This window comes from Hemiscyllium ocellatum, chromosome 7, assembly GCF_020745735.1.
Source record: "Hemiscyllium ocellatum isolate sHemOce1 chromosome 7, sHemOce1.pat.X.cur, whole genome shotgun sequence".
NCBI lineage: Eukaryota > Metazoa > Chordata > Chondrichthyes > Orectolobiformes > Hemiscylliidae > Hemiscyllium > Hemiscyllium ocellatum.
Window position 1 is genome coordinate 12,025,980 of NC_083407.1, and position 13,239 is coordinate 12,039,218.

The 13,239-nt window shown below is 42.0% G+C and overlaps 1 protein-coding gene across 1 annotated transcript in view; it reads right to left on the minus strand.

The window, feature by feature from the left end:
• Positions 1 to 13,239, minus strand: part of stam2 (signal transducing adaptor molecule (SH3 domain and ITAM motif) 2) — a 94,187-nt gene that overhangs the window by 38,046 nt on the left and 42,902 nt on the right. Inside the window, exons 5-8 of the mRNA XM_060828266.1 lie at positions 9,907 to 10,053; positions 6,979 to 7,057; positions 4,094 to 4,286; positions 2,988 to 3,082 (exon numbers count right to left, since the gene is read on the minus strand). Coding sequence (XP_060684249.1) covers positions 2,988 to 3,082; positions 4,094 to 4,286; positions 6,979 to 7,057; positions 9,907 to 10,053 — 514 coding nt within the window. The remainder of the gene's footprint in view (positions 1 to 2,987; positions 3,083 to 4,093; positions 4,287 to 6,978; positions 7,058 to 9,906; positions 10,054 to 13,239) is intronic.

Consider the following 13,239-nt stretch of genomic DNA (forward strand, 5'->3'; position numbering starts at 1 on the left):
CTGTTAACTGAATGATGCAGCACTGCCTAAAAGTGAATAGGCTGCAGGCAGGGCAGTGGTATGTGTGGGAGGCATTCTATTTGAGCTGGAACTACTTTGTCATTAATCCACTTTACTTACCTAATGCTGTTATATTCTCCTTACCTGAAAAACATTATTCAAAACACCATTTCAAAACTTTCTGGGGGCAAGAAATCCTCATTCCAAAATAATTACTTTGTTCCACACACAATACTTCAGGAATAAAGTACATGGGAGTGAACTGGTTCTTGGGACAAGACTGCAAACAGCCACTTTGGATAGTCAAAGGGGATAATTACAAACTAGCCACGACGGAGGTAAGGAACAATTAGAAATTTCAACCATATGTGCGCAGGTGTGTGCATAACAGACTACACAGTTGACGTGTTCATCCAAACTGATCCTGTGATTGTTGGCACTAAACAATTTTCTCTGTCCCCCAAGTAATTCACTCGTACTGCAACTATCTAGTAGAGGCTGCGCCACTTACTCTAGTCCCAGTTGCAAGGCAGAGAGAAACAGGAGGCGCAGTGAAAGGGGAGAGAGAAAAGTCACCAGGCAGTAAGCCAACTTGTGGCATGAGTTGACACCAAAAGTTACGAGCAAAACTTGAGCTGTTTGTCAAGTTATCAGCAACAGCACTGATTAAACTGCTGTTTGGAATTCTGTCCAATGTTCTGCCAAACATTCCAAAGAGAGGTTTTAAAAACACACACACTCCTGTAACTTGCTCTGCCATTTAACTTCAGGATAAAACAAGTACAGGCAAAGGAGATCACGACATGTCGTACCACTCAGACCAAAACTCAGAGGTACAGCAAGCAATTAGGAAGGCAAATACCATGTTGGCTTTTAATCGCAAGGGAAATAAATTAAAGGAAATGAAGAAGTCTTGCTACAATTGCACAGGGTGGATTCTCGTTATATCATTTCTGAAGGCTTCCCATTTTCCAGCCATCCCTTCACCTGCGAACATCTGCTCCCAATCAGTTTTCGAAAGCAATTGTGCTTGCCTTGTTTGCAACATTAATAATATCATATCTGACAAACTGTACTGCCTTGGTCTCCAATTTTAAAGAAAATACTGACACTGGAGGCAGTACAGTGAAGGTTCAACAGATTGCTTCCTAGGATGAGAGAATTGTGCAACGCTGACCAACTGAGTGAAATGGGGTCTATATTCCTGGAGTTAAGAATGAAATTGGCTTGATAAGGTAGATGCTGAGATTGGTTCCATGACTCAGGGAATCTCAAATCTAGGGGCAGTTTCAGATGGGAGGGACAATCAGGACTGAGGGGAGGAGAAATTACTTCACTCAAAAGGGTTGTGCATCATTGGAATTCCCTACTGATAGCATTGTGAATGCTTCCTCTTTGAATATATTCATAGAAAGGGAGAGAGAGCAGGCGAAAGGAAGGAAGGAGAGAGCGCGTGAAAGCAGGCAACAGAGAAATGGTGTGTCTGGGTCTGCTGAAGCACACAATTGGTCCTAAATACAGCAGCACGACAGACAGGCTAAATGGTCTACTTGGGTTTCTATTTCTTATGCAGCTCCTCCACGTTCATTAGCAACTTTTTTTTTTACATTCATTATGGGATATGGGCGTCACTGGCAGGGCTGAATTATTGCTCTTGAGCTGAGTGACTTTCAGCACTGTTGGGAGTTTAGAGTTACATGTAGGCTAGACCAGGGAAGAAAGGCAGATACCCTTCCCTAAAGTAGTTCAGTGCTCCTTAAAAAGGTATGAAACTTTTTCCAAGACCCTTGCAAAGCATCAGACAAAATGTGACACTAAGCCAGAAAAGGAGACATCCGGATTGACATTTGTAAGTTTTAGAAAAAGGAACATCTTACATAATGAGGGGATGTAGAGATTTAGGGAGAAAATTCCAGAGTTTAGCCAATAGTACAGTCATCAATGGTGGATCACTTAAAACTGATAATGATTAACAGGCCGGAGAAGGATGAGCAGGTGGTTATCTAAATATGAAAAGGCAATGTTCTAGGCTAGGGAAATGAAAGCTTGATAAAAGGGTAAACTTTTTTTTTCAAAAAAGGTATTGACTCAGCAGGAGTCAAGATACCTCAGCAAGCACAGGGGCAGAACACAAAGAGTAATATTTTGGAACAGTACAAGTTTACAGGAAGTTGCATGTTCAACGTGCTCATTTTTTAAGGAAGGAAATAAGGCAATATCATGCTAAGCATTAGGCAAGGGTCACCCAACAGTAACTAGGAGTGGGAACTCCAATCTCTTTGCCCCTGCTTCCTTAGAGTGGCTACGCATAGATCAATTATTGAATTTTGACCCCATCCTGGTTGATTTATTTGGAAAGTAAACAACAGATCTGACTGTCTCAGGATAGGGCACTAACCATTTCAGATTTGGATAGGAAAATAATTTCTTTACTCAAGAGTTGCGGAACTTATTGTTGAGTCTTAAATATACTCTGAAATCCTAAGATTGTTGAGCACTAACAGAACCAATGGATGTGAGAATAGGGCATGAAAGTGGGAGTGAGAAGATCACAGTTAACTTACAAAATGGTATAGCAGGCTTGTAGTGAGTATATGACTATTCCCATCTATTACAATATCAAGGGTTTTTCGTTCACGAGAACATAGAAAGGTACAGAACAGAACAGGCCCTTTGGCCCACAGTGTTGTGCTGAGATTTAATCCTAATGCAAAATATAGTAACTTAACCTATGCACCCCTCAACTCACAGCTATCCATGTGCTCAACTTGCAGGTACATTTTTTCAAGACCATTGTCAGAAAGAAATTACCTTCACACACAAACTTCTCAGTATAAGTAAGCTTTCAGCAAGGTTTCACTATGCTATCTTAGCCATAGGAGAAGCACTCATTGCCGACTGTTAATCAGCACATCGTACTGTTCTCCACATGAAGCATTTGACGATATCAAATAATTACCATAACACAGTAAGTCGACTTCACTTACCTGGCTCAGGCTCTGCATTCAGACTGGTTGATACAAAATTCGATGGAAAAAGTCCAACTCCTCTTTTCGTCTCGCCTCTCCACCAGTTGGGGTCACTAAACAAGACAGCAAAACATAACTATAATCTCTTAAATTTGGATATCAGGATATTTTCGTTACAATGGCTATACGTGTGTTATATTTTGTTGAAGCCTTAATTCAGTTTCTACACTTATAACGCAACGTGTGAGACTTAAATACATATCATACTAAAATACACATCTCTTTTGGAATTTGAACCAGTGGCATATGGGTTTGTGTGTCTAAGGGAGTTTAGTGATTAATTTGTAATGATTTCTCTTAAAACACAGTCTGAAAGAAAGACTTCTTGAATTGTGTTCTTGTTTATGCTCAGAATTTTATGAGAGGACAAGGTAAATAGCTTTTAGCCAGAAGGTTGTGTTTTTTTTTAGGGCTGAGGGAAACACCTACAGCCTGGAAGACAGCTTTTTCATTTCAGTTTGGGGCAGTTTTGCAGGATTTTTAGCTGAAACTGGATGTGTAAAGCCACTGATCCTCCGAAATAGAGGTAGTTTTAGATTGTCTACTCTGAAAACACTCCCTTTCACTCAAGCCTTTCCATGCTGCTTTCTCAGACACTCAGATGACAGGAGTGCATTTTTCCTCCTTCTGAAAAATCACAGACTATTAAAGTGTATTGTTTCCGGGACCTAGTCTCATATACTCCCTCAAACTACAAACTCTGCCACTGGTTCACGTTTAAGGGATGTTTCGACTCTGGAAGTAAGCATCGGTGATTAGTTGCTAGGATATCTTAGCCAATATGAGTTTGTGAACAATCATTTGTGATATCATCCCTCCTCCTCTGCTGCTTGAGTGCACGGCCACAGTTAAGCAAGCTCAATTGGACAGCTCTTTCAGAGGCCAACATGTGAGAGGGCAAACGACTTCCTTCTGTTCTTTACAATTCTGCAGAATAGCTAATGTGCTGTGAATATTAGTTGCTGGGAAGGATCCACACCAGTGCATTTTGATACTGGGAATTTGACTCCAACTTCATGGGAGGAAAGAATCAAGCTTGACCAATGGATTCATTTCCAACCTACCTGTCATCTAAAATGGTGATAATTTCTCCAGCTTTAAAAGTAAGCTCATTGTCTTCCACAGCCTCAAAGTCATACAGGGCACGAACCATGCGTACTTCACTTCTGTGGCTATTTGTAGCACTTTCTGTTGATGGGTACAGGGACTTGGTTTCCGTCTGTTGCTGTTTCTGCTCCTGCAAAGAAAGCTCAATAGCTGGAAAGCCAACAGGAAAATGATTATTTTGTGACCTGCTACTCCACAGCACTTTTTCTTTAAAAACCTCATCCTCCAAAACGAACCCAAATTAATTAGATTTGTTTTGTTCAAGCAATTTTCTGAAATAGCACCTCATACTATATTAAAATTTTGCATCGTACACACTAAGTTCATAATGGAAAGGGTAATACCACATACACCTTTCCTATCATAAATACCTTCTGTTATCCATATTTTTGATAGGGTATTGTCCATCTAAATATGCCACAGTACAACTGCCATCTTATCAAGCAGCGTGTAGGCAAAGGTTCTCTAAAGTAAAGACTGGGACCCCTAGTGGGATCACAAATAAAGTGTTGAGATCCAAGCTTCAAGGCAGCAGCGTGTTTAAAAGATTGTCTCCTCCAGTGTTCCCCATTCCCTCAATAAAAGGATCACAATAACAACCAAACCTCAAAATGGACTCACAGTGGGATCAATTTTAGGAAGCACTGAGATTGATAAACATAGCATATAAAGTTTGCACAGTTTGCATTATAAATGGGATCAGAGATTTTTTTCACAGCAATATATGTTAAATCAAGGACAGAGTGCATAATTGTAAAGTTTTAATTGAATTACATTTGTGAGTTTTGATCGGATCAGTCTTCGAAACTTAGTTCCTCAACAGCGACTGGATAACTACTTTGTTCAATCTGGATGGACAGCCTGTTGAATGTAGAGAGGGTTACACTGCTAGGGGCCATGCTAGCTTTTGAAGGATACAGCATGATTGTTAGTTGGAGTGCAACACCAACACCAACATCGAGACCATAATGCTGGTCCCTGTTGGAAAACATTTCCTTCAGATAGCTGGCCACACTCGTGGAGCTCTTAAACAAGGCTCTTCATGCTTTTCCGCCTCAGTGATGATAACCTCTTTTGAAACAAAGGGGTGTAAGGGACTATGCACAAATATCACTAAAATGAAGTGTTCAGGCATACAAAAAAAATTCAAAAGGCTATGGAACGCTATCTGTAGGGTTGGTATATGAAAGGGAAGTTTGAGTAAGTTTAAAGTAGGGATTGATATAGAACATAGAACATAGAACATAGAAGGATACAGCGCAGTACAGGCCCTTCGGCCCTCGATGTTGCGCCGACCGAATCCTACCTAACCTATACTAGCCCAATAACTTCCAAATGCCTATCCAATGCCCGCTTAAATGACCATAAAGAAGGAGAGTTCACCACTGATACGGGCAGGGCATTCCATGAACTCACAACCCGCTGTGTGAAGAATCTACCCCTAACATCTGTCCTATACCTACCACCCCTTAATTTAAAGCTATGTCCCCTAGTAACACCTGACTCCATTAGCGGTAAAAAATGATTTCCAATAAATAGTGAAGAGGATTACGGGGTTGGGGCAAGTACAAAGCATTGAAGCATTTGATTGGCCATGATTATACTGAATGAGGAGGCAAGTCCTGTATCCATGTTCCTTTGTTTCTTAAAGCTAAACAGAGCCCTAGTTAGACCAAACCTAGAGCCTAGCATAGACATGACAGGTCAACTAGAAACGCTCGTTTTTCTACGGCTCTATGAAATACAGTGTTCAATTCAGAGAACACAACTTCACAAGTATATTACCTTGAATACAGAGTTACTAGAATGTTGCCAGAGCTCAAAAGGGTTAAATTATGAGAGATGGGATGACAAACTGATTAGGTATTCCCTACAACTGAGATTTTTAGGATTCTGAATGGAGGTAATGAGAGAGAAATATTTTTCCACTAGTGGAGGAACTGAAGACAAATAGACTCTGGTAATTAGAGCCTGGTAATTCAAGGAAGAAATTAGTAAATACAACTCAATGCAATGAGTGGTAAAAGCATATAGAATCACAGGACCATTCCAACAAAAGCAGTAGGAACAAGTAGTATTAACAATGTTCACTCTTAGATCAATAGATTTTAGCAAGCCAAGGTAAGAGGAGGCATGGAGCCACGGTGTGCTTCCTGATAATTGAACCCACGTGTAATTCTGTATTGGACCATTCTGTCATGAAGTGAGTTTGAATCAGAGTCAGATTTGAACAACTCCCAGAGCAGAACGGCTCTGTGCATAGCAGCTCAAGGTAAACATCAAAATTGCTGGAAATACTGAGCAAGTCAGGGAACATCTGTACAGAGAATGAGTTAACATTTCAGTTCAAGGCGATGATTCATTGGAACTATTCTGTCCCAGGTGTGGTCCAACTGCAAAAGTGTGGCTAATGTTCACACATTAGCTGCAAAAGGAAATTTCAGCAGTTTATTCAACCTTAAGAACATCTAATGCGCATTTCTACATTTGGTCTCTAGGAATCAGCAACCCAACGATTTCTAACGTTCTCCATCCCTCTTCCTCCAACCCCACCACCTTCTACATGTGATCCACTAACCAGACAGATAAAGACAAAACATGTCAATACTAGTTCAAATTGGCACAGCTACTCTCAAAGCCACAACAGACACAGAAGCACAATAACTCTCTCAATAGTCAGGTTTCTGTCTTCCCCTTTTGTATGCCAACATGATGTCATGTTCTGGCCTTTATTATTTTTTAAAAGCAAATTTGGGTTCAAGTTCTGACTTGCTCATGTAAAAATGCATAGCCCACAAATTATAAAAATGCAAAATATTCACATGATGATCTTATTCCTTACCTTTAGCTAGGTCAACATCTTCAGTACTTCTACTTACTCCTGTTACACTGTCTTTAGATGAATTTGAAGTGTTCTGGCTCTATTTAAAAAGAAATGGAACACTTACTAAAATACATTCTCATCAAGCCAGCTGTGGTCCCTCTGTTGGCCTTGGTTTTATATTTCCATACCCTTTGAAATAAAGTAGGTTTTACTACAGCTGTAATATTGTGAACAGTTTTGGGTCCCTTATGTGAAGGCATTGGAGGCAGCCCAGAGAAGGTTGACCAAGTTTATCCCAGGTATTTTCTTATGAGGACAGATTGTGCAGATTGATCAGATTACCAAGTGTGGAAACAGACCCTTCAGCCCAACTGGTCCACACTGACCCTCTGAAGAATTACCCACCCAGACCCATTTCCCCCTGACTAAGGCACCTAAACACTTTGGGCCGCTTACCATGGCCAATTCACCTGACCTGCACATCTTTGGACTGTGGGAGGAGACCAGAGCACCCGGAGGAAACCCACGCAGACACGGGGAGAATGTGCAAACTCCACAAAGACAGTCACCCGAGGCTGGAATCGGATCTGGGACCTTGGCGCTGTGAGTCAGCAGTGCTAACCATTGAGCTTGTACTAACTGGAGTTCAGAAGATGATCTTGTTGAAATATACAAGACTCTAAGGAGACTTGACAGAGTGGCTGCGGAAAGGCAGCTTCCTTCTGTGGGAGAAACTAGAATCAGAGGACATAAATGCGAGATTCCTTATCCTGAGATTATGTCCTCTGATTCTAGTTTCTCCCACAGAAGGAAGCTGCCTTTCCGCAGCCCCTCTGTCAAGTCTCCTTAGAGTCTTGTATATTTCAACAAGATCATCTTCTGAACTCCACAGTTAGTACAAGCTCAATGGTTAGCACTGCTGACTCAGCGCCAGGGTCCCAGATTCGATTCTAGCCTCGGGTGACTGTCTGCGTGGAGTTTGCACATTCTCCTCGGGTCTGCGTGGGTTTCCTCCGGGTGCTCTGGTCTCCTCCCACAGTCCAAAGATGTGCAGGTCCGGTGAATTGGCCATGCGAAATTACCTGTAGTGTTGGGGGATGTGTAGGTTAGATGCATTAGTCAGGGGAATGGGTCTGGGTGGGATCCTCATCTCCACTTTTTCCTACATTTTCTCCATAACTCTCGATTCCCTTCCTGAATAAAAATCTGTCTGTCTATCTCAGTTATCTGAATAGACTGAGTAACACGGCCTCAATCCTGTGCAGTAAAGAATTCCACAGATTCACTACCCTCAGAAAAAGAATCCCTCCTCACTCCTTCTTAATCTTAGGATAAGGAATCTCACATTTAAGAAGGAGTGAGGAGGGATTCTTTTTCTCTGAGGATAGTGAATCTGTGGAATTCTTTACTGCACAGGATTGAGGCCATGTTACTCAGTCTATTCAGATAACTGAGATAGGCAGATTTTTATTCAGGAAGGTAATCAAGAGTTATGGAGAAAAAGTGGAGATGAGGATCCCACCCTGACTAATGCACCTAACCTACACATCCCCCAACACTACAGGTAATTTACCATGGCCAATTCACCTGACCTGCACATTTTTGGACTATGGGAGAAAACCAGAGCACCCGGAGGAAACTCCATACAGACAGTTGCCAGAGGCTGGAATCGAACCCGGGTACCTGGTGTTATGAGGCAGCAGTGCTAACTGCTGAGCCACTGTGCTGCCCATCTCATTAAATAGTGGAGCAGGCTCAAATGGGATGAATGGCTGACTTCTATTCCTACATCTTGTGATCTTTGGGTGCAGTTTGGGGTCAATGCTCATTTGTCAAGTATTCTTCCTTTCTTTACCGACAGTATTAAAATGCTCAGAGGTGCTTTTAACTCTAACATGGACAGGAAGGGTTTTGTTCAATACTGAACAAAATTGTGGAAATTTCAGCAAAGGCAGAGCACAAATGATGCACTATGACTGTTTGATTAGCATCCCATGCACCCACTACCTTTAAAATTCTCTCCTTCTATAATCAGCACGGAGGAACATGATGCCTCATCCACATGATGCACTGTGCACTAAGCCACCTTCAAAAGCAGTGATTGAACCTGCAATCTCAAACACATGGACAACTGGCAGACGGAAGCACCCAGCACAGCGAGTTTTCCCCAAAAGTTATGTCACACCCTGGCATGGCACGAAGATTATCATTCCTTCACGGTGGCTGGTTTTACATCCTGGAAACTCCTCTCTGATAGGGTAGTGGGAGACTTATACCATACGAACTGCAGTGGTGCAAGGTAACACACCATCACCTTCTCAAGGAAAATTAAAGGAATGACAACATTAGTCTCTTCAACATTACGCTCATCCCAAGAGCAATTTTTTAAAAAATACTTTGGCCCAAAGATCTGGAGCTGGTCTTGTTAAACTTCACCAGAAGGGAAATCAGATGCAAGATCATAGTATGCCGACAGGTAGGTTCTCTTTTTCTCACATGATTTTTGTGATGCAATAGCAAATCCTGCATTGAGATTGATGTCAATTTTGTCCTTCTAGAAAAGTGAAGAGATTTGATTCAACTCATATACAGCAGACCATGAGAAATAGGAACAGGAATAAGCCTCTCTAACATTTAGGGTGTTGAGACATCAATATGTTTCTCTGGTCAAGAGAGTTACTGTGGTGTAATATCTTCCAGGCTCACAATCCCATCACCCAGAATGGTGAAAGCAGCAGCTGCAGGAATGCATCAAGTTCTCCTCCGAGTTACACACAACACCCAGGTGTAGACTCATGTCATTGAGAGTTCATTCTCACAGGGGTAAAATCTTGGAACTCCCTTACCTAACAACACCATAGCAAACCTTCATCATTTGATCTCCAGCAGGTCACCAAGGTTTCCAGTGCCACCCATTTCCCATAAACGAACATATTCCAAAGGTACCTGTGAGCTCATTGAAGGAAAGGAGACACCATCTTCTTTAAGTGCCTTGATGGTAGCAGCAATAAGACTGAGCTGGGGATCCTTTTGAAACTCCTCCACCCATTCCACCAATAATGCCTTCAGCTTTTCACATACTTTCGGATGAGCCTGGGGAGAAATAGCAAGACAGGTCATCATACAGATGTGCTTTCAAAAGAAAAAAAAAATTAAGCTGTATAATCAACTTGCAGCGACATTTTTGACAGAAGCTTCATCTGCAAGGGAAGCTTCCTGATGTAGTATTAAAATTCCACACAGTAAAGATTCACATGCTCAAATTCAAGTCCATTACAAGGAATGAAGGTCAAATGCAGCAGTCAGATGTTGGCAAATGTCAGCAAATGTCACCAGCAATGTCACAATGACATTTTACTGCATTTCTATTAAATATTACATAGTGTACAATGCAGAAACAGTGAGTTACACAGGTGAAAGGCTGCAAAGCTCAACATTACACAAGACTCAATACCTTTCTCATCATACCCCATTTCTAACATTCTTCTATTCTCTTCTTTCTCATCTTTCCATTTCGTTTACCCTCTAATACACCAAAGTCATTTGCTTCACCCAATACTTATGCATGGCACTCCAACCACTCTCCAGGTATACTGTATACTTGCCTCTTAAGGGGTTTGTATGCTCAGAAAACTTCAATGTGGTGAAGAATAGTGGGAAGCCAGAGGACTGAGAAGCCTTTAAAAATCAGCAGAGGCTATAAAAGCAATAAGGAGAAGGAAGGGAGAAGATAAAATATGAGGGCAAGTGAAATAAATGTAGACAGGCTGGTATCTCATCACCAGGTCACCATTTATTTGCATATGCACCGTATACTAGCTGTGACCAGCCAGCTCAGTCAGACCCTGAAGTCAGGAAGCTCTCTGAATCCCCCTGTATATAATCGGTCAACCAGGGCTCGCTGATTGGCCCAGGTCAACAATACCAATCAAGGATCCCAGTCAACAAGTTCCACCTAGTTCCAATCACAACAGTAAGATAGCTCGTAATATAAAAGAAAATTGCAAGAATTTTGTTTAGGAATATATAAAAGGTAAGAGAGCCACAAGAGTGGACATTGGACTGTTGGAAAATGAGGCTGTGAAACAGTAATGACAAATCAAAGAAGTGACTGGGAAACAGAACAGGTACTTTGCATCAGTCTTTACAGTGCAATACATTACCAGGACACCAGAACTTCATGAGTCGGTGGGCAGGGGCAGCGCGGCAATGTGAGTGCAGAAGGTGCCATTAAGGAGAAGGTACTAGGGAAGCTGAAAGGTCTGAAGATGAATAAATCAAGTGGGTCAGATGGACTACACCCTTCGTTCCAAAAGAGAACTTGCAAGAGATTGTTCGGGCATTGGTGATGATATTTCAGGAAGCTGGGAGGAGTCCCAGAGGTCTGGAAAATAGCTAATATAACACTTCCGTTTAAGGGAGGGGAGGGAGGCAGAAGACAGGAAACTATAGGCCAATTAGCCTGACCTCAGTCATTTAAGAGAATCTGTTATTAAGGATGCGATTACTTGGAGGTTCATTATTCAATAGGACTGAGTCAACAATGGTTTCATCAAGGGAGGACGAAACTGTCAGAATTCTTTGGGGAGGTAATGAGCAAGTTAGACAAAGAAGCGCCAGTGGATGTGATCTATGTGCACTTCCAGAAGGCCTTTAATAAGGAGGCTGCTAAGTAAGACATGACCCGAAGGTGTTAGGGGAAGATACTGGCATGGATAGAGGAGTGGCTGACTAGCAGAAGGTGGAGAATGTGAATAAAGGGGCCTTTTTAGGATGGCATGTGGTGGCTTGTGGAGTTCTGCAGGGGTCAGTGTTGGGAGCACAACTACTCACAATATGCATTAATGATCTGGGTGAAGAAATTGAAGGTGTTGTTGCTAAGTTTGCAGATGACAAAATTAGGTAGAGTGACAGGCAGCGTTGAGGAAATGTGGAGGCTGCAGGACTTGGGCAGACTACAGAAAGAATGGACAAAGAAACGGCAGATGGAATACAATATGGGAAAGTATGTGGTAGGAAGAAGAGGCATAGATTATTTTCTAAACAAGGAAAGGCTTCAGAAATCTGAAACAAAAGGTACTTGGAGACCTAGTTCAGGATTCTCTGAACATTAACATGCAGTTGGTAGTTAGGAAGGCAAAAGCAATGTTTGTGTTCTTTATAAGACGGCTAAAATACAAGAAGAGAGATGTACTTCTAAAGCCGTGTAAGGCTCTGGTCATACTTCACATGAAACACTGAGCAGTTTTGGGCCTGGTATCTAAGGGCAGACGTAAACTCCCTCCACCACAAGCATAAGAATAATCCTAAGGGCTTGTCATATGAGGCGCAGCTGAGGACCCTCCATTCAGTGGAGTTTAGAAGGATAAAAGGGAACTGAATGAAACTTACAAAAGATTGAGGGGCACCTGGATACAGAAGATATGGAGAGGGTATTTCCAATAGTTAGAGAGACTAAGATCCAAGGGCACAGCCCCAGAATGAAGGTATGACTCTTCAGAACTAAGAGGAGGAGGAATTTCTTCAGCCAGAAGGTGGTGAATCTGTGGAATTTATTGCCACAGAAAACTGTGGGCGCCCAGTCATCAAGTCATAAGGCAGAAAAAGATTGACTAAGGGTTACAGGGAGAAAACAGGAGAATGGGGTTCAGAAACCAATCGGCCACAAACAAATAGTGGAATAGACTTGATGGACTGAATGGCCTAATTCTAAATCTTTTATCTATGGTCTTATGGCTTGACAGATTAAATGCTGAGAGCATACTTCCCTTCATGGGGAGAAACTAGGACCAGAGGGCATAGTCTCAGAAAGACAATAAAAGGAACAGCAAAGGAATGAAGAGTTATGGTGATTGGCTGGGTATGTGGAGTTGAGTCCACAAAAAAGATGAACCATCAACTTACTGAATGGTGGAGAAAGTTCAATGGGCCAGATGGCCGATTCCTCCTCCTAATCCTTATGTTCTTAAGTAAAAGAGGCATCCATTTAAAACAGAGATCAGCACAAATTTCGTCTCTCAGGAGATCGGAGACTCTTATGAATTTGCTGCCACAGGCACCCATGGGGCAGAGTCTTTGTGTGTATCTAAGGCTGAGATAGTTAGATTCTTGATCGGTAGGGGTATCAAGGATTACAGGGAAAGGGCAGAAAAGCAGACATGAGGAATGTTGGATCAGCCATGAACGGTGGAGCAAGCTCAAGCAGCCCAATGGACTACTCCTGTTCCCAATTCTTTTGGTCTACAGGATACAAATTGAATCTAACTTCTTTGCTTTTCT